The sequence below is a fragment of the Musca autumnalis genome, unplaced genomic scaffold, assembly GCF_047663935.1.
Source record: "Musca autumnalis isolate F117 unplaced genomic scaffold, ASM4766393v1 scaffold_4, whole genome shotgun sequence".
Classification (NCBI taxonomy): Eukaryota; Metazoa; Arthropoda; class Insecta; order Diptera; family Muscidae; genus Musca; species Musca autumnalis.
The window spans coordinates 119,464,280-119,486,976 of record NW_027411977.1 but is presented as its reverse complement, the minus strand read 5'-3'; the positions used below and the strand labels follow the sequence as shown (position 1 = coordinate 119,486,976).

The window sequence follows — 22,697 nt, the reverse complement described above, 5'->3', positions numbered from 1 at the left end:
TGGAGACCAATGCTTTTAACACCTGTTGCTTTGTATGGTTTAAATGAAACCAAGGCACTATTTTCTCCCTAGTGGAGAACAATACTGCTAAACTTTTGGTTGATGCATTTGAAGATGTGTTTTTTTTTCAATAAACCCAATAGTCTTCTTCTTCCTGCTGCAATGCTTTTATTGAAATTTGATGCTTGTTAAACGTTCTTTGATTTTAATTTTTGCATGGGGAGCAATGATAATAGCAATTGCTATTTTCGTTCGATACTATATTCCGTTCATAAAAAATATTTATTTCGACAGAAACATTTCCGCCGCTTTTTCGATGAATTTGTGCCTTTAAACAAAGTAGGCTTCTTGGGGAAAATTTTGCGAAAAATTCGCCGCTGCAGTTAATGAATTGACTTTTTTATTTAGAATTATTAACGCCAAAATTTTCGCCGCTGTAGATAACGAGTTTACGCCGGTTAACTTGCTCCTAACCAAATGAAGGAGGCTTCTTGTGGACTGAAGATTCACACGGGTAATCCTTCTCCAACTACAACCTAGTAGGCTCGTGAAGGATATCGATGATAATTCTGCTCCTAACCAAATTTTGGAGGCTCGAATGAAACTTTCGTCGCCGTAGACTTGAGTTTACGCCAGTAAACTTGCTCCTTACCCAATGAATGAGGCTTGGTGTGGACTGTATTTTTATACTCCTATCTCAACGTAGGAGGCTCACTGGTACACCTACTCCTAATACCATATAGGAGGCTCGAATGGACCATATGTTGGGCTCCAAAGCCTTATAGTGGAGGCCCAAGGGGGGTTAAAGTCTTTTCCCAAATAAAAGACCTGAGTTGAAGTTTTTTAATGTTTATTGGAGGTTGGATCTCCTTGACCAACTCCCTTCAGTGTTCAAACTTAACTGACTAAATATTAGAATTTGGTAAAATAAATTCTTCAAAAATTTTGCAACTGTTTTTATGTAGTGTATGATATTACATATAACTATGTATAAACAAGAAGTTTTATGTGCCCTTCGTGGGCTATGTAACAATTAAACATGGATGAAAGAGAGAGATAAATGTACAACTTAGAATAAAGTAACTACATAATAAAAAAGGGGAAAATACTGCAACGTATTCGTTGGCGCTCTGCTTGCGCTTTTGGTCATCGATAATTGGAGTAAGAGAAGGAACCATTTACGATACTGTTGAACTCGCTTCAACACCCCCTATAACGGTACCTCCCGATTTACGGTATTTTGACGTTTTTAGCTACATTTTCAGACTGATTCAATAAACTTATATAACAAAACTAGTGGACATAGGTCCATGTTCTGGAATAGCCCCCATATAACGTTACCGCCCGATTTCAAGTATTTTGACGTTTTAAGTCACATTTCTTGACCGAATTAGCTATAATTTGATGTTTAGGGTTCTTAGTGACCAAAAAGCTTATATTCGAAAAAATTATGAACATAGGTTTATGTTTTGGTATAGCCCCATATAACGGTACCTTCCGATTTTCGGTATTTTGAGAATTTTACCTACAAGTTTTAACCGAATTATCTGTAATTTGAACATTTGACATTTGAAATTCCTAGTGGACACCACACCTCTCCACCAAAAATTGTCAAGAAAGGTAGATGTATTGATAAAGCCCCCATATAACGGTACCTCCCGATTTTCAGTAATTTGATGATTTTAGCTCCAATATTAAACCGAACTAGCAGTAATTTGACATTTGAAGTTCTTAGTGGTCACAACACCTCTCCATCAAAAATTGTCAACATAGGTCCATGTTCGGATATAGCTCCCATATAACGGTATCTCCCAATTTTCAGTGATTTTGCAATTTTAGCTAAATTTTTAACCGAACAAAATGTAATTTGACATTTGAAGGTTGTAGTGGTCACCACACATCTGCATCAACAATTGTCAACATAGCCCCAATATAACATAGGTTTATGTTTTGGTATAGCCCCATATAACGGTACCTTCCGATTTTCGGTATTTTGAGAATTTTACCTACAAGTTTTAACCGAATTATCTGTAATTTGAACATTTGACATTTGAAATTCCTAGTGGACACCACACCTCTCCACCAAAAATTGTCAAGAAAGGTAGATGTATTGATAAAGCCCCCATATAACGGTACCTCCCGATTTTCAGTAATTTGATGATTTTAGCTCCAATATTAAACCGAACTAGCAGTAATTTGACATTTGAAGTTCTTAGTGGTCACAACACCTCTCCATCAAAAATTGTCAACATAGGTCCATGTTCGGATATAGCTCCCATATAACGGTATCTCCCAATTTTCAGTGATTTTGCAATTTTAGCTAAATTTTTAACCGAACAAAATGTAATTTGACATTTGAAGGTTGTAGTGGTCACCACACATCTGCATCAACAATTGTCAACATAGCCCCAATATAACGATACTTCCTGATTTTCGATACTTTGAGGATTTTACTTAAAATGTTTAACCGAACGTAGGTCCATGTTTTTGTATAGCCCCAAAACAAACCTCCCGATTTTCCGTACCTTAGCTTTATTTTTTGGACGAACTTTCTGTAATTTGAAATTTAAAAGCCAACAACAGGTTTCTAGCTGCAATTTTTAACCGAATTAGGAGTTATTTGACATTAAAGGCTCCCATCAAAAACTGTCAACATACGTCCATGTTTTTTTATTATAACCCCTATATAACGGTACCTCCCAATTTCTAGCCCACCAAAAATTGTCAACATACATAGTTAGATATAGGCACCATAAACAGGGCCTCCCTAATGAAGCATTTTATGTACATTATCTGACATTTTAACGTACTTACTTATAGTTGGGGACAGGAATGAAAACTAATTATTCCATTTTAGTTCATAATACTTTATGGTGGAGGGTATGAAAAGTTCGGCCCGGCCGAACTTAATGCTTTTTTACTTGTTTCAATATCTATTCATTTTTTTATAAATGGTTTCAATATTCGAGCGCACAGGGACAAAATGCATATTAGCAATGTGCATCGGTTTGAAAACTTAGATTAAGCCCGTTCTTACATCTTTTCTCTAAAATCCCTTTTTGTTATACCTTACTTTAAGAAAAATAAGGACTAAATTTCGCATTATCAGGGATTTGTTATTACATCTTCCACTCCATTCCAACAGTCTGTATACATAAAATTTTCTCAAATCGGATTGGTTGATTTGAATTTGCTCTCAAATTTTTCTTGTTTTTGGGCGCATTTAAAATTTTAAAAGGAACACAAAGTTCCTTTTAATTTATCTGACACTTATTATTAAAGCAAACTTGTACGAATAAATAACGGGTTATCTGTCCGATATCGGCCAACATTTAACTACAAAAAGGATAAAATAACGGGCCTAAGCCTATTTATCTCTTTTATAATTGGAGCCATGAATGTTAAATAAAGTTTAATTTCACCAATGCCCATTAGACTGGTTTTACCTCAGAGGGAAAAAATCGATGTCGGATTTTTTTATGCGGCACCTCCTAAAAAATTAATTAGTTAAAAATTAAGATTGCCAAAGTTTGAGCTCAATTGGAATATGTTAACACGTGCCACTGGGGCCTAAAAGTTTACATGGGCCCTTTATATAGCTAATATTAAATCTGACCCGATTTTCAAAATTTTTTTTAGGATTACTTGTTTAGCCAATACAAAGAACTGGTAAACTGTTGTCATAAATTGTACAAAAAATATGGTCTGTAGAGCGATTTCTTTAAAATTTGTATGGGGCCAAAGTCGAATTTGTATGGGACCAAAGGTGAATTTTCACAAAATAACTCTACAGACCACGTTTATTGTCCAATCGATGAAAACAGTTTACCAGTTCAGTAGAAATTATGGAAAATTTTATTTCAATTCAACCCACTGTTCAAGTACGCTGTCAGTCGTCGAACCGCATGACAACACTTCTAATCTGTCATAAATTATTAAATCTGCGACCAGCTACTATATGATGCATGTTATTTGTGCGTCATGTGTGCGCTACTACAATTCACGTACTGAAATTAACAAAAGATCAGATAATCTGAAGTAATTAGTCAAAAAAGAAATTCCCCAAAAATCCCCAAATATTTTTCAGATTTCCTCAACATTTTCCCAATTCTTCCCCAAGTCGAAATTTTTTTCCCCATTTCAAATAAAAATTCCACAATTTGGGGAAAAATCCCCAATACTGACAACGCTGGTGTTGTGGGTTGTTGACACAGTGTCAATGTGATGGTGCGACGATGAGACCATTCAAAATATAAAGAGAACAAAATTAAGAGCATATATCGAACAAGAGACGAAATATGAGAGAAAATAATGGGAATGTAGGGAAAAATAGAAAAGTGATTTTGCACCTCATGAAAATCTTACATATTTTTGAAAAAAAAAAAAAATAGTGGATTTCGGATGGATATAAGAAACTACACATATATCTTATGTAAGGTACCTGTACAGTATGAAAAAACTACTTCACGAATGAAAATATGTAAAAATTCTTGAAGTATTTTTTTTTCTGTGTAATAAATTTAAAAATGTGGGTCGTCATTTAAGTAGTATATATAAAGTTTGAGTAGTCCCAATTTACATTAGGCGAGTTTACTTGCGGCAATTGTCAGTTTGTAGGTGAGAGAGGGTGCTGAGAGGCAAAGGGTTACCATATGCCTCACCTCTCTCTCCTACAAAATGACAATTGCCGCAAGTAAACTCGCCCAATGTAAATTGGGACGTATTTGAATTTTGTTCCCTTTCCGCATACTTTACTATTTATAAATAAAACTACTTAAGATTTTTGTAATGTTTAAGATAAGGCATTTCCTTGTATTTACCTGAAATGAGAAACCCATTGGATAGATACTGGTTGGTCTTGTTGTAATTGTTGCTGGTACGTTGTATTTGTTTTCTTGTTCTCTATATTTGATAAAAATAAAAAAAATTGTTGATTTTGTTTTATATAAATTAAATACTCGTAGATTGTTGTTTCGTCGAATGTGTGCAAGTGAATTAATTTAATGTCAAATTTATTGTTAAAAGGTGAGACAACAAATAGCCGTCGTTTCTGTTTTCGTATAATTAATGCCAAATTAAAACGTCACATTTCATATAAATACTCTGTACTTTATAACAACAGTACAGTATAGAAAAAACCAACAATAGGGCATATAAGTATGTATGCACTTATACTTAAGCTTTACATACATGCATACATACATACGTATGAATATTTCAGAAACCGGTTCTTCTAGGTACATTTTAAGTACGAATTGAAGTATTATTACGGAATTACAGTTAGGGTCGGATATGTAAACTACTTTATTGCATTACATCAATTGTTATTTAAAGATAAGTTTGTTCAATTAAAATATAAAGTCAACAATAAATCAATGAATTTTATGATTGGCAGTACAAATGGGGCATCATTTATTTGGTGACAAAGTCGCAGTCAATTTTATTTTAAAACTAGTAAGAACGACATTAAGTTCGGCCGAATCGAAAATTTGGTGGAAATTTTTATACCCCCCAAAGAAGACTAAATAACAAATTTCAGCAATGTCGGTGGGATATTAAGGACGCAGCCTTCAAAATACCGAAAATCAGGAGGTACCGTTCTATGGGAGCTATATAAGGGACCTACATTTACCGACGAATTTCAGATGGAAGGTTGTATACCCCTAATGAAGACTAAATACCAAATTTTAGACATTTTAGTAGGATATTGAGGCCATAACCACGTGTATGAAGACGTGGACCTATACCGACAAATTTCATGTGGAAACATTTATAGCCACAACGAAGACTAAGTACCAAATTTTACGAAAATCGGGAGTTACGGGGCTACATTAGGTCGTGGACCTAAATCTACCAGAAAGTTTTATATCCCCAATGAGGACTAAATACCACATTTTATCCATTTTATGGGGATATTAAGGCCATCATCTTCGAAATACCATAATCTTCGAGGTACGCTTCTATGGGGGCTAAATGGAAACGTGGACCTATACTGATAATTCTCTTCTAGATAATACTTTCTAGAAGAGAATTATCAGTATATAACCCCAACGAATACTAAATATCAAATTTCTGCTATTTTGGTGGAATATTGAGACCACAACATTCAAAATACCGGAAATAGAGAAGTACCGTTCGATGGGGGGTATATGAAGGCGAGGACCTACACCGACAAAGTTCATATGGAAACTTGTATATCCAGCGAAGACTAAGCACAAAATTTGTATCATTTCGGTGTGATATTGAGGTCACAACCTTCAAAATACCGAAAATTGGGAGGTACGTTCTATGGCTGCTATATTAAGGCATGAACCTATACCGACAAATTTCATATGGAACGTTAAGTAACCCAAATGAAAACCAAATACCTAATTTCAGCCATTTCGGTGCAATATTGTGGCCACAACCTTCAAAGTACGAAAAATCGGGAGGTACCGTTCTATGGGGGCTGTATGAAGGCGTGGAACTATACTGACAAATTTCTGGGAGAAAGTTTTGTATTCCGAACGAAGACTAAGCACCAAATTTCAGTGTTTTCGGTGGGATATTGAGGCCACAATCTTCGAAATACCAAAAATTGGGAGGTACCTTTCTATGGGGCTATATGAAGGCTTGGACCGATACCAATCCTAGGTCTAATAGAAACTTGAACTTAAAAACTCGACTTAGAATTATGTGCTATATTTTCAGACCGAATAAGCTATAATATGGCATTTATGGTTCCTAGCGGTGACAAAACGTATCAACCCAAAAAGGTGGACATAGGTCTATGCTTTGAACTAGTCTTCACATACATAACCCTTAGAACGAATAACGAAAATCGGGTGGTAGTTTAAAGGTCATGGTCTCAATATCACACCGAAATGGCTGAAATTGGTATTTAGTCTTCGTTGGCGTTATAAAACTATTAACCTGAAATTGTTGGTCCAGATCTTCATATAGCCCAGGGACGTACGCAATGATTTGGTCGTATATGTAATGTATGAACAAGTTGTTTAAGAAATATTTAAAATTTTTTTGTTTAAATACTCTTTATGAGAAAAACTTCCAGTTAAATCTGAATAACTTCTTTATCTCTTGTAATTTCATTATCAAATAATAAAGGGTCGAGGAATTCTATAATGAATATAAAGGTCTTGAGGCTTTAAACTCAATATGTATTCAAAAAATGACGAGTTTATTATTGTGCGGATTGGAAGTGCATGAAATGGCAAGTTTACTGGAAAAATTTACGATATATCAAGTGTTTTCCGTGGAGTATATCTGAACCCAGTTAAAAAATTGTTATACTACCTTAATTTTTTTATTATTTATTTAATGGAGAAAAATTTATTGTTGTGCATAATAAAGTGCTAATATCTGCTATAAGTAGCATACCCACCAGAATTTTTTTCCTACCATTAACAAAGTTGTAGCTGAAAACAACCGTAAACGAAATTAATGCTCAAACATTGGTTAAATGGTATTAAAATCTGCTGTAATTTCAGCCTTTAGGCTAACGATAAAAATGTACCTCATCGAAATAATGACCCTTGACTCCTCATATCTTTCGAAAAAAGCCGCTTCAAATAATTTGGCGTCGATTTAGCCCAGTTTATTTCTCTGTCTGGCTCGAGCGCATGAGAACTCTCGAACGGATCAATCGAACTTTAAGTCATATTGGTCCATTCCTTTTTCACACAAGACTACAAAATATTTCGCTAAAATGGTGCGCACAACAACTCTCGAAGGTCCAAATCGATTTCTTCGAGACAAAGATTAGGTTCGAATATGGATTATATCGGTTCACTCCTTCAGGTACCTCGCACACAAAATGTCAATATCCGATTTCACCGAAACTTGGAACATCCTAAAATTATTTTCGGACGTACATACGTATATCAAGTACCAAGAGGGTCTATATGCGACAACATCTTCGGATACCTCCCTCACAAAATTTCAACATAAGTGCAATTTATGGGCTGTTCGAGAATCCATTGGACATTTTGACCATTGCTACTGCTTGCGGTCTTAGTTACAGCGATATTCTATTTTTCGTGGTAAGTCCATGCTTCCTGACATAACGGTTCAAAAGCTCTAAATCTTACCATGACCAACTAAAATAACGGCTTGACACCATAACTATCAAAAAGAATGACTTCCAAAATTAGGTCCACTTCCAAAACGGACCATTCTTTCAGGTATTTTCTCCACAAAAGTGAAAACTTTTGCGCTCTTATCGAAGTCAAACTTATGAACTTAGCATAAGCATTTAATCACAACGTCCACAATCTTGAAGTTTTATACCCATATATTTTTGTCGGAAAGTTTATACGTCCAAAAAAGCCACGAAATTTTGAAACTCCCTGACTACACAATTTGTAGGACAAAGATTTTGGTTATGAAGCCCGTATTCGATCTGTCTATAGATAAAAGTCTCAACTTACACAGGCTGTCGGCAAACCCGACTGATACTTTTTTACTTGTTTTCGAGAAAACAAAAGTTATGACTTTTCATAAGTTTGCCTCCGCTGTGCCGACAGAAGTCATAGTCCTTGGAAAGTTTTAAATGTCATCGAGTTCATAAACATCTAATCGTACAATTAAGATAGAAATAAGGCGGAACAACAACCATTGGGATATCAGTAGAGCGATTCTCTAACTCAATTTTTGAGTTACCGACAATTAAAATACTTAAATTAAAATACTTATAATTTCGTAATTACCGATTTTTTCTGTAAGTTAGCGACGAATAAAAAGCAGTCGTAAAGTTATACCGATAATATGACTGTTGTCAATTTTTATTTAAATTTTCATATATAATTTTGCGTTTAAATTTTACCGATTTTTGTCGGTAACTCAAAAAATGTGATAGACAATCGCAGAACTTAGCTAAAATGTTGCCGAAACAGATTGTGGATTTCGTAGTCTCAAACAGTGCTGCGAGTAGAATTCGGAGTCTATGAGTCATAGTTGGTATCGCCCGACTCCTGATAAAAATGTTTTCTCTTTTTTCTAAATGCCTGTTCCAGAACCTGCAAGAATCTATACATTTATACTACTAAAAATGAGTAGATTCTTGCAGTACTGGAACATACCATAAATGTTATTTTCTGGATTTTTTAGTTGGCTTGCACCTCTGGTAAAATAGTAAAGTTTTGGTGTTTTTATGACATAAAAGAATATTATTTTCTAACAATAGTTCGGTACAAGCCCAATCTGCACACGGGGATTCGATTTATTCTTTTTTGGAGTTATTGATTTCAATTAATTAATGGTATACAAATAACATTAATAGGTTTTAAGATAGATCTTCTTGTCAGAATCAGTCCTCGTGGTAAAAATGTGTTCAATTGATAACTTAATAAGGCAAAAACAAAACAAAACTTTTTTAATGCGACTGAAGTTAATGTGGGGTGTATGGATATGTACTTTAAAGAAGAAGAAATACTGAAAATCGTTGAAATAGAATCGAAAATGCCAAATAAGAGCTACTGTGCACGATGGGGCCAACGACAGGTTTTCGAGGCAACAAATCACTGGGGCAAGCTAGACCTTCCAAATTTTGTACAGATGTTTATAATGGTCTTAGAAACTAATATGCCAAATTTGGTTCATATCGGTTCATATATACATATAGCTGCCGTATATATGTTCGCCCGATTTCAAGCAATTGATGGACCAAACACGCAAATTCTGCCCAATTTTTATGCGATTTGGAAAATACCACGGAATTAGGACTACAAATAAGTTTGCCAAGTTATATTGAAATCGGTTCAGATTTTGATATTGCTCCCATATATATTTTCGCCCGATTTTAGGTATTTGGTGCACCAATCCCGCTATGTATGTCCAATCTTGATGAAATTTGAAATGTGTGACGGATTTTGGTCTAGAAACATTTTTGGCAAATCATATTGAAATCGGTTCAGAATTGGATATAGCTCCCATATATATGTTCGCCCGATTTCAGGAAAATGATTGACCAAGCATGCAAATTCCATTAAATTACAATAAAATTTGGAAAATGTTACGGAATTCGGACTACAAATAAGTTTGTCAAGTTATATTGAAATCGGTTCAGATATAGAAATAGCTCCCCTATATACATATGTTCAAATTTCATGGTTTTGTCTGTGGTTTGTTATAAGTTAATAAAAAAGGTTCCAAATTTAGTAAAAATCGGCTAAGATTCCGCCAAAAAAAGCCAAAGTTTGCGATATCTTTGACATTATATATTATTATTATATACGTCTATTAAATTTTTCCGAAATCCAATTGGTAACATTAATGGGTTTCCGATTATTCGCCAACCAAAACATAAAAATGTCCATATTTTTAAGTATTACGACATCTGAAATCATATTTTTATGAAAAGGCGCAGATAGGCGCAGCTAATTTTTTCACAAAATGATAGTATACATTAATACCTTTCACCACATATATATAATATCCTAGATCTACCTAGATCTCAAAAGTTATACTCCAGAGAACACATGCATAACAAAGCAAAATACTCCAAAAAAGACATAACATCTTAACTCAAAAATACATTTACCACACATAACATTTTTATTATTTGTTAACACTATCTTATTTTACATACCCTTTCCATGTTTAAAAAATATAAAAATGTTGAAATGTTCTTTTTGGAGCCTAAAATGCTTTCACTACTTATTTATAATGAATGTCGGAAAATGATGCATAAGAAAATATGTCACCATTGCCAGAACAGTATGTCGCTATGTGATGTTACCAGATTGATTTATTTTTTTATTTTTAGTGATTCAGAGTGTTGGCAATCGAAATCCGTTATTATTTTTTTCAAATTGTTCACTTCAAAAATTGACTTTTTGCCTCGAAAACCTGCTCTTGGCCCCATCGTGCTGTGGTTAAAAATTCTGGGATACATTAAAACGTTAAACTATATGGGTAATGTTCATTTGAAAAAATTTTTAGTTATTGCGTCAAATGCGTTGGAGAATTTGGTTAAAATCTTCAAAATACCAGGCGGAATTTTTGTATGGGGACTATACTGAACGTGTTCTGATATGGTTAATTTTATTCTAAACATCCAAAGACTAATTTATTATACTCTGTTCCAAATTTCAAAGTTATATCTAAAATATTGTAAACTCTCTCTCTCTATTGAAATTATATACTTTGTATCAATATTTCATATAAAATCAACTAAAAACCCTTTAAAATAGCTGTATGTAACGCTACAAAATATTCATCGGAGCCCCTATAAAGTATATATATTCTTTATCAGGGTAAAATTCTAAGTCGATGTAGCCATGTCCGTCCCTCCGTCTGTTGAAATCAAGATATAGCTCGCAATTGTTAAGATATAGCTTTGTAATTTGGTATAGAAGTTTCTATTACTTCTAGCATGTTTGGTATTTCAAATGGGCTATATCGGTCCACGTTTTGATATAGCCCCCATAAAAAGATGCCACCTGATTTTCGGTATTTTGAAGGTTTTAGCTTCATTATCACACCGAAGTAGCTGAAAATTTGGTACTTAGTCTTCATTTGGGGTACAAAACTTTCCACAGAATTTAGTCGGTATAGGTCCACGCCTTCATATAGACCCCATAGAACGGTACCTCCCGATTTTCCGTATTTTGAAGGTTTTGGCTTCAATATTCCACCGAAATGGCTGAAATTTGGTATTTAGTCTTCGTTGGTGGTATAAAACTGTCCCCCAGAAATTTGTCCGCACAGTTCCACGTCTTGATATAGCCCCCATAGAACAGTTCCTTCAGATTTCAGCCACCGAAATTACTGAAATTAGGTATTTATTCTACGTTGGAGGTGAAAACCTTTCCGACTGAAATTCATCGGTATAGGTCCATGGCATTATAAAATTTTCCAGAAGAGAATTATCAGTACAGGTCCACGTATCTGACATACAGTATCTCCCATAGAAGCGTATCTCTTGATTTTCGGTATTTTTAAAGTTTTAGCCACATCATCTTTGAGTCTAAAAAACTTTCCGAAATTCGTCGGTATAACCTCCCGATTTTCGGGATTTTGAAGGTTAACCACATTGTTTTACCGAAATTGCTGAAATTGCTTGTGTTTAGTTTTCGTTAGTGGTATAAAACGTTCCTCCAGAAATTTGTGGGTATAGATCTTCATATATCCCCCATATAACCGCACTCACTCACTGTGGGTAGAAAACCACGCAGAAAATTATCAGTATAAAGTGAAAATATTATTCTCCTCCAAGGAATTAAGCTTAACAGAGATGAAGAGCTTAGTGTTCACTAATTGTTCATACTTATAAAAATTGGTAAAATTAAAACGCAAAATTATTAATGAAAAGTTTAAATAAAAGTTGGGATCACAGTTGTTATCGGTAGGATTTAGCGACTATTTGATTTTGATCGCTAACATACCGGACGTTGCAGTGTATTTACTGAGCGATGTCAGTGCATCTTTACATGGCTAAGTAATATCTAATAATTTTGACTGTGATCGCAGTACGAATATTTAACGTTTTAACTTGGCACACACGATTACAATATGTCCAAAAACTTTCCACAACCTTCCAAACATGTGTATTTGTTCTATACTTTGTAATACGAATTACATTTTTTTGTTAAAAGCTAAAATTAAAAAAAAAAAACAAAAAAACTCGTTTGATACAAAATCAAATTTCCAATATAATATCATACGATTTGATGGACTATTTGTTGTTTCATTTTTTTTATTCAAAAATTTGCATATTTTGCCTCCACTTTCAATATGCCACAAAGTTAGCACTTAGTTTTGTTTTGTTTGGTTTATATTTTTAATTTTTTGTTTTTGTTTTTACTTTTCACTTTTCGTTTTGTGTTTTGTTTACGTTTGGACTCTGACCTTTCTTACTCCAAAAATTTTTACATTCCCGCCGTTTTTAATTTTTTTCGATTTTTGATTTTATTTTAAATTTGATCGGAGGTTTGTTTCGATTCGGACAAATTTTCTTTGCGTAAAAAATATTTTACGTCTAACTCGATTCTGCTGCCGTTCACGGCAACGTTTAGATAAGAACTCATGTTGAGAGTATTCATGGCTATTGAATGAAGGGACCGGACCGGCAAGTTGGTTTAATCAATACATTTAGCTAATTTATTGCTAGTCAACTTGCTCACATTCTAACTAATTCTCTTTTTTTAAAGATATTTTTACTTAATTTTCCATTGGCTCTCCCTTGTTGTTTATCAACAAATCGAAGTATGTTTGTAAAATCGTATGAGAGCGGATAATGAGTCACAGTAATAAGTTGTTGGAAAGTCTTCTTCTCAATAAAATAAAATTGTACAGTGCTCGTAATTGCCTTTGATAATATGCTGTAGATGGTATACCCACAAACTAAATGACTGGGAACAAATGAAACAAGTAGAAATGGGAAATGGGTAAATACCCAAATGGTAAATACCCATTAAAATGTGTAAATTGGGTACAAATGGGTAAATACCCAGGTGTTTACCCAATTTGTGGGTAAAAACTACAGAAACTAAAATCATCCAATTGGACGCGAAAACGCAGTATTTTAACAAATTTTAACAGACTATGAATAAAATTACCATTTTTGGAAATGCGACTAGTTAAAATTTTACCAATTTTGGTCCATATTTTTGGTAAATCTCTCATATATAGTTACATCGTAATTTTTGACATATGAGGGCTTTTAGAACGGTTTGTTGAAGTCCTTCTTGCGAAAAAACGTTAATGCTGGACCGATATTCTTTTTTTATATGTATATCTGATGGCTTAACTTTTGATTTCAGCTGATAATCTTGAGATTTTGGTCCTCTTCGACAAAGCTATATTTGCTGCATTGATTTTCTTCCTACATACAACTCCAAGCTCGATTTTACATATAAAAAGTATAGTCCGCGATGTTAAACCGCTTTTTTTGTTTTCTGTCTGACAGAAAAACAACATTTTAATTTCAAAATAAATTTTTAAATACCCAAATAAACACCCGAAAAAAGGTATTTTTGCGGGAATTTACCAGGTACCAGGTATTACCAGGTATTATTTACCCAAATTTTGGGTAAATATCGGGTAGAATCCCATTTATATAAACAAGTAAAATGTCGTCAAGTTCGGCCGGGCCCTCCACCATAAAACAGTCTTTATTAAAATTGAATTAGTTTCCTTTCACAATTTTAGATGGAAGAATTTTTTGACCACGGATACCCTAAATGCCTAAATTATCTAATCTAATTTAAACAAGTAAGGAAGGGCTATACTTGGACTGGCCCGACCATGTGATATGTGATGTATTAGTTTTGTTGGATTTTAAGATTGCCAAAGTTTGAGCACAATTGGAATATGTTGACATGTACCACAGGGGCTCAAAGTAATTTGTATGGGACCAATGGTGAATTGTCACGAAATTGCTTCAATGGCCGAAATTAACGTCCAATCGATGAATCCTACCATTTTTTAAAAATCAGCTGGATTTTAATAAAAGTATTAAATTATCTAAAATTGGTCAATTACACTTACTTACTTAGCTGGCCCTTTACAGAACATTTGTTCCATAGACCGAACTAAAAAAATATCTCCAATTCTCTCTATTTGTTGCTTCGCGCTCTGGAATACCGAGCCTTATCATCTCTTCATTCCTTGGCCTTTCGAAAAATTTTTCTCTCAAACACACCAAGCACTGCCATGTCTGCTTGCGCAAGTACCCAGGCTTCGGCCTTCGTAAGGTATCGGTTACTTCTTTTACTGATCGTCCCATGAGCATAAGCAAGTAACATGTGTATAACCTTTTCTAGCAGGATGTTGGAAAGATCACACGAAAGGCTGTCTCCTTGCCTGAAACCTCTTTTGGTACAAAACTCTTCAAAGAGGTTCTTTCCTATTTTAACTGTCAGTTAGAGTCATTTTACAAAGCCGAATGAGTTTTGTGGGATACCAAATTCAGACATGGCTAGGAATACCTTTGAACGTAGTGGGCTGTCGAAGGCTGCTTTATAATCGACAAAAAGGTGGGAGGTGTCGATCTGCATCCCTTGGGTCTTCTCCAGGATCTGACGCAGGGTAAATATCCGGTCAATGGTGGACTTGCCAGGTCTAAAGCCGCATTGGAAAGGCCCAATTATTTCGTTGACCATGGGCTTTAGTAGTTCGCATAATATTCCTGACACTATCTTGTAGGCGATAGGGAGAAGACTTATGCCCCTATAGTTGGAACATAATGTCTTATCTCCTTTCTTATGGACGAGGCACAGGATGCTCAGCTTCCAATCATCGCGTGCGCGTTCTTCCTGCCAGATGGAGCTAACTAGCTAATGCATACACCTTGTCAGCGTGTCGCCTACGGTTTTAAACAGCCGTATATGCCGCATTTTGCTCCTCGGTAGCAGTACGACACTCCAGGTCATACCATGGATTCCTTGGTGGAGGTCTCTGGTATCCAAGTACTGATTTTGCGGCTGTTTGCATGGAGTGGACAATGTTTTGCCATTGTCCTGATATGTTATCGGGACGAGGAGTTCTTTGATTAAGCAGTTGGGCCAGTTTAGTGGAATATGCTGTGGCTATCTGTTGTGATTGCAGCTTACCGTGTTGTGTCTGTTCGCACTTTATTTGCTACGTTTAATCTGGTACGTTCCTTTGCTGCAGCAAGATAGTGGTCCGAGTCTATGTTTGTACCTCGGAACGATCGTACATCCAACACGCATGATGCATGTCTTCCATCTATCACAACGTGATCAATTTGATTTGTTGTTCTTTGATCTGGCGACAGTCAGGTGTCCTTATGAATATCGAGATGCTTAAATCTGGTACTGCTAACTACCATGTTTCTTGCAGCTGCAAAGTTTATCAGCATCATACCATTGTCAGATGTTTCACTGTGGAGACTGGATTTCCCGACTGTTGGGCCAAAGATATTCTCCTTTCCAATTTTGGCATTGAAATCGCCTAGTATAATTTTAATGTCATGGACAGGGCAACGGTCATAAGTTTCTTCTAAGCGCTCGTAAAATATATCTTTGGTTTGTTCGTCCTTGTCTTCAGTGGAAGCATGAGCGCAAATAAATGATGTTGAAGAATTTTGCTTTTAATCGAATTGCAGCGAGTCTTTCATTCACTGCGGTGAAGCTGGAGACCAGATGTTTTAACCTCCGACCAACTACAAATCCGCAACCAAACTCATGCTTTGTGTCATGGCAGCTATAATACAGTGCGTCACCTTTAGGTGTTGTTGTGACGCCTTTTCGTTCCATCGTATTTCCTGTATGACAGTCATGTCGGCCTTGTACTTTTCAAGTACATCTGCCAATGCGTAAACTGCATCTTCCCTATAAAGAGTGCGAACATTCCAGGTGCAGATTCGTAGACCATGGTCCTTAAAACGATTGCGGGGTTCGTCAACTTTAGATGGGTTTGTTTTTCTTTTCTTTCGTTTTTTCATAGTAGGTTGTTTTTTCTAGGGGAGAGTAACTAACCCACGACGCCCAAACCCAAGTTTTTAACGTTCTTATGGGTGTTAGCTCACTACCTTTAACGGGTGTTAGAAGCAGTTCCCCATGTGACACCACGGGGAGGTCAGTGTCCACTTGAGATGAAAGAGGGACCAAGATAAATCCTGAGCTTTGCCATTTTAAAGCCGGTCAGGACCGTTCGTTGGTATCTTCCATCCCCTGCGTCACTCGACCATTATACATTATACTATTATACTATTGGAGCTATATCAAATTCTTTGTAGGATTTTTTTTTAGCCACAGCAATGAATTGGTAAAAAATTCTCATCATTGTACAATAAATGTGGCCTTTAGAACAATTTCGTGAAAATTAACCTTTGGCCCCATACAAATTACTATCGAAACTTTGAGGCCCCAATGGTACGTGTTAACATCTTTCATTTATGCTCATACTTTGACAATCTGAAAATCAAACTGGATCGGAATCTGAAGAAGCTAAAACAAAAACAATCGAAATGAAATTACGGAATAGAAATCATTCCGATCGGAATCTGTGACATGCCTGATAGCGTCATTACTGGAAAAGTTAGATGACATTTTCCTTATTTTATAATGTGTGGACTTATTGCTTTTAAAAAATAAAATCTGTATTAAGAAAAACTATCAAAAGATCTTTATAATAGCTTTCGGCTATTTTTACGGTATTATATTACTTATGCCCAAAGGGGACACAAGAACTTGAAGAATCCGTACACCATTGTAATTTGCCTTAATTTAAAAATTGGGAATTTCTCTAGCATGTCTTAAAAAATTTTCTATCACGTCTATAAATGAATCCACTTATATCATAGACTGTAGTTCCGCTATCTAACCGCTACATTGATGTAATTTGAATATAGGGAGAGGTCAAGGATTAGTATTCAAGTTTCGTATTCGTAATTTGCCAGAATATGTCCCCTAAAAATTAATATATGTTCTAAGTACCAAATTGGGAAATTGGGATATTTTTCTCAAAAAAGTTATGGTCAATTTCACCCACCAAATACTATCTGATCATTATCCAAAATTATTGGCATTTTTCTTGGCTAAAGCTCTAAGCTTGTGCAACATTTTGTCAGTTCTGAACTATAACTGCGACCCACAGAGGGGAAACATAGGCCTAAACTTGCTCAAAACTCAAAATATGAAAATCGTTTTTTAATGAAAAAATGTTGATAAACGGCAACCAGACTCTTTTCTACATTTGCTATAACCATCCTCGACTTTGTAAGATTAACCAATCCAATGCAGCAGTCGATAGAACTCAGCCATACTGAAAACAAAAAGTAAATTTTCGAAAACTAAGAAATTAGGTGAACATTAAAATGACATTATTTTCGCGAAAATTTATATTTTTCAAGATTTATTGTTTTTGTACAGTCTCCGAACAAGATTAGCATTTAAAATTTTCAGATTGATTGTACATCTTTGCTCTTTAATAATGGTGATACATATCCTCTGTATGACAATTTTTTATGATAATTTTTAAGATTACTACTATTTCAATAGTGAAAAAGTCTATTTCCCCGTCGTTTCCCGACCATAGTTTCTTCCAATGTTTTATGCGCTTGAGTCTCAAATATCAGATTCAATCATAAAAAATTGCGCATATTTGCGCCATTCCGAAAAAATCTAATTTTTCTCAACTAAAATATGAAATATATTTATATGGAATTGCAAGGTTTACTCACACTAAATTTTGCTCCGCCTTATAACCGGGGCTCTTATTTATCAGACTAAACCAACACTTATCAAATATATTTGCATTATTCAGAAACATTCACGGCTTTTCTCATGTGAATTGAGAAAAATTGAATTTAAATAAGTTTCAAAAAATAAAATTTGGAATAAAATATATGTATATGGGACTATATATACATCTGTACCGATTTGTTTGAAAAATGTCTCAAGGTTTTTTAGGCTAGTTTAGGTTGCATGTGTCAAATTTCAGTGATTTTGGTGCATTTTTATCACATATCAGATGCGTATATATATGGAAGCTGCATCCAAATCTGGACCGATTTTCATTATTTTCTATAGGATTAATCATTGTACAGAAGATATGCTTTGTGCAAAATTTTATATCAATCGGACTATAAATGAGCTTTCTAGGGCTTTTGATCAACTTTTAACATAAATTTCCCCTCTGTGCGACCTATGGTTACACTATACACAATTAAAACTGTGGAACCCCTGCATATAGTAGGTTATAACGCTGTTACCTGACCACGTACATCAGCATAATTGATTGTACGAGTATGTATATTGATTTTATTTACCAATTTTCACACAAATGTTTCGGTCCATTTGTCCCGCTAAATATTATCTGATCGTCATGCTAAATTGCAAGCTTCTTCCTTATTGTAAATCCAAACTTAACTTAAATTTTTTTTGATTGGACTATTATTGTGGCCTACAGAGCCACTACAAAATCGGATAAAATTTTTGTTTCATTTTGGTCCATTTCATCCCCTTAATATTTTGCGATCATTACCAGAAACTATAGGGGTCTATTCTGGTCTGAACCGAGCGTCCATTGATTGGTCCATAATTGCGGCCGGTGGCGTAATTGCAATTTTTAATGGACGAATGGACGGACGGACACACATCTCAAAATCGCTTTATCTCGTCGAGATATGGATTTTGGTATACCACAGGGGGGTCTACGACAAATATTTCGCAGTGTTACATGAATTTTCGGAAAAACAAACTTATAATGCCCTTTTCCACATAGGGTGTAGGGTATAAAAATGTGAAATTTATAACCTAAAGTGCTATAAATATAAAGATAGGTCGACACTATCTTTACAAGTTTTAGTGAAAAAGTTTTATAACTGTAGGGAACCTCAAAACTCAAATAACGGGTAGTTCCGTCAAAAAAATGTAGCTAAGACTCCCAGAATACAGAAAATTGGGAGTTACCGTTATATGAGAGCTATACCACAACATGGACCTATGTTGACGATTTTTAGTGAAGAAGTTTCGTCACCACTAAAAATTGAAATGTCAAATTACAGCTAGTTCGATTTTTGGTGGCGAAGTTTCGTGACCACAGAGAACCTCAAAATCCTCAAAATACCGAAGATCGTGAGGTACCGTTATATGGGGGCTATACCAAAACATGGACCTATATCCATCATTTTTGGAATATATAAGTTTTATGATTACTAGGAACACTAAATGTCGAATTATAGCTAATTCAGTTTAAAAATGTGACTTAAAACGTCAAAATACCTGAAATCGGGCGGAACGGTTATATGGGGGCTATAGCAAAACGAAATCTCATCGAAATCTCCATTTTGTGGATGCTAGAGTGACTACCACAGACGGATGGACGGAAATGCATAGATCGACTCAGAATTTTACCCTGATCAAGAATATATATACAGTCGGTCCCTTGTCCGACGTTATAAGCGATTTCGACTGTACTTTATAGGGTCGCAAATGATTATTTCAATGCGTTACAAACGGAAAAACAAACGTAATATACCCTCCACACCATGGTGGAGGGTATAAAAAAGTGTTAAGTTTGGTCGTGCCGAACTTTTTATACCCTCCACCAATGTTAGGTGAAGATATTTTATGACCATGGATACCCCAAGCCTAAATTAGGAGAGAAAATGTAACTCAAAATGTCTTCAATCGGACGGCACCTTTATATGGGGTTTATATCAAAGTGGTTATGACTTTTTTACAACCTCATTTCCCTGTGTCATATAATGAGCTTTTACCTAAGGTTAGATAAAATCTTAATTATAAGGTAATTCGATAAAAGAAAGCTCACGCACAAAAAACTTTTAAAGTTTTTATACTTTATATAGCTTTTTTTAATCTTTTGGAGTCACTTTACCCGCATATATGTATAACTCAAAAGAAGCTTTTATCGACATATCATTACATAAATAATTTATATCATATATAACATTATTCCATAAATCATATCAATTGAAAGTGGTTTGTGCGTGACTTTTTTCAATATTTTAATGGAATAAAAGTTACTTCAGTTATTAATAGGCAAAACGCCATTCATTCGTGCAACAGGAAATATTTTTGAAAACTTTTTTTACCTGGGATGTACCGCTACATGGACTTATGTTGACAACTTTGGTGGAGAAGTTTTTTGAACACTGGAAAACTGAAAATTAAAATTACAGGTAGTTCGGTGAAAAACAAATTAACCAATTCTGTTTCTATGAAATGTGAAAGGAAAACTTTTATAAAGTAGAAAACTGTCAAATGAAAAAAATATAAAGGAAATATTTTTCATTTCAAATTTTCATAGAACAGGAATCCAGCCCCTGGGGTCTATATAAAAACTAGCTAAAGTCTCAAATAGTGGCCGGTCTCCTCCCTCTATGGGAATTTTTTAAACATTTTACTTGCAAAAGTTCAAATTGTGGCCACTGGGCGGTACCGTAATATGGGGGGCTATTCCAAAAACGTGGAACTATACTGACAATTCTTTGCAGGAATGTTGCATACCACCATTGTAGCTATGTACTAGAGTTTTGGAATTCCCGGCATTTTTTCATTCCCGGGAAATCGGGAATGAAAATTTCTCATTCCCGGGAATTCCCTGGACTATGGTACATCGAATTTGTGGGGCATAGACGTGGCAGAGAATAAGCAAACATGAAATACCTACTCCCTTTATGTGTAGTTGTGTCATTAGTTATCTCTTTGGAACAATACCAAGGGTAAAAAGCAATAGGGTCAAAAAGCAATAGCAAACATCTACAACGACGTTGTGCCAAAATCTTGAAAGACCCAATAAATCATATATGACATATGGCAGCTGTTCAAGAATATCTATATGTATGCGGTCAAAATCCTTACTAATTAGCGGAGGTTATATAAAATATCTTTTTCCAACTACCATCCTAGCAAAGCTTCCTTGATTTCAAAGAGCGCTCTTCTTATGGTTCGAAATGCGTGTTGATTATATAACAAATCCGTTTATAACAAATTTTTACACGGCTGATCTTTTGAGTACACGGATTCACAATGGCAACACGGTGGCAGCAATGACATAGAGTCCTCCTTATATGAACATACATACCATTGTTATTACTGGTTTCCATTCCTAATATTCTTTCTCTATTTGCCACTTACACATTATACAGTGTTTTATATTGCAAACAATAATTTTGGAGAAAACAACAATTCGAATAGATCACAGCTATATAGCAAATTAATATCCAAATTAATACAAATACCCGTATTCCCGGGAATTTCAAAAAATGTTCCCGGGAAATCCCGTTCAAAAACTTTCGGGAATTCCCGGGAAATCCCGGGCCGGGAATTCCCGACCAGAATCTCTACTATGTACATATAACTTTAATCCTTAAAAATACCCAAATCGGACGTGGTACTGTCTCTGAGGACTATGGCTAAAAATGTTGTAGTCCCAACGCAGACTAAATGATAAATTCAAGCAATTTTGGTGAGGTGATGTAGATCTCTACCGGCAACTATCTCTAGTTTAAAATGTTTAAAACCTCAGGCAGAGACTAAATACCAAATTTAGACATATCGGCTGGATAATGTGGCTAAACTTTCAAAATCGCTAGAACCATCTAGAAGTAATTGACACTTGGTACCAAATTGTAATGTTCTATCATAAATGTTGCGAGCTAAATATATCTTGATTTCAAACGACAGACGGATATCGACTTAGAATTTGATGCTGATCAAGAATATAATAGGGTTATAACTTGTTTGCCTTTTTTGCAAATATGTTTTTTTTTTCTGGATTCTTGTTCTATGAAAATTTTAAATGAAAAATAGTTTCTTTATAATTTCTTTCATTTGACATTTATTTCCTTTATACAATTTTTCATTTCACATTTGAGTCTCATAGGCCATTTAGATATGAGCTCATTAGCCGGATGTGGTAACATTATCAGGTTTTATTTGCTAAATCCGGTCATAATCCACCAGATTTACCATACAAAAATAAATCCACGTATTGAGTGGATTTGTTTTAAATCCGGCATAAATCCTCGTATATAGGTGTGTCTTTTTACTTACTAAATGTTGCAGAAAAATTTTTTTCAGCAACTTTATGCAACTGTCAAAATCTGCAACATTAGTAATAATTATTAAAAATTATCAACATTGTGGCGTTTTTTAGAAACTTGTGGCGTTGATGTTTGGGTATAACAAGTTTTTTGTTGAAGAAGTTATTGAAAAATAACTTCGGTGGAGAATATCCACATACAAAAAACAAGTAAGCAAAGGCTA

At 34.9% G+C, this 22,697-nt stretch overlaps 1 protein-coding gene across 1 annotated transcript in view; it reads right to left on the bottom strand.

The window, feature by feature from the left end:
- The window catches only part of LOC141400726 (uncharacterized), a 66,318-nt gene extending 53,258 nt beyond the window's left edge, over window positions 1-13,060 (bottom strand). Inside the window, exons 1-2 of the mRNA XM_073980171.1 lie at window positions 12,847-13,060; window positions 4,821-4,902 (exon numbers count right to left, since the gene is read on the bottom strand). Of these exons, the coding sequence (XP_073836272.1) occupies window positions 4,821-4,838 (18 nt within the window). The 5' untranslated portion in view covers window positions 4,839-4,902; window positions 12,847-13,060. The remainder of the gene's footprint in view (window positions 1-4,820; window positions 4,903-12,846) is intronic.
- Between the last annotated feature and the right edge of the window lie 9,637 nt (window positions 13,061-22,697).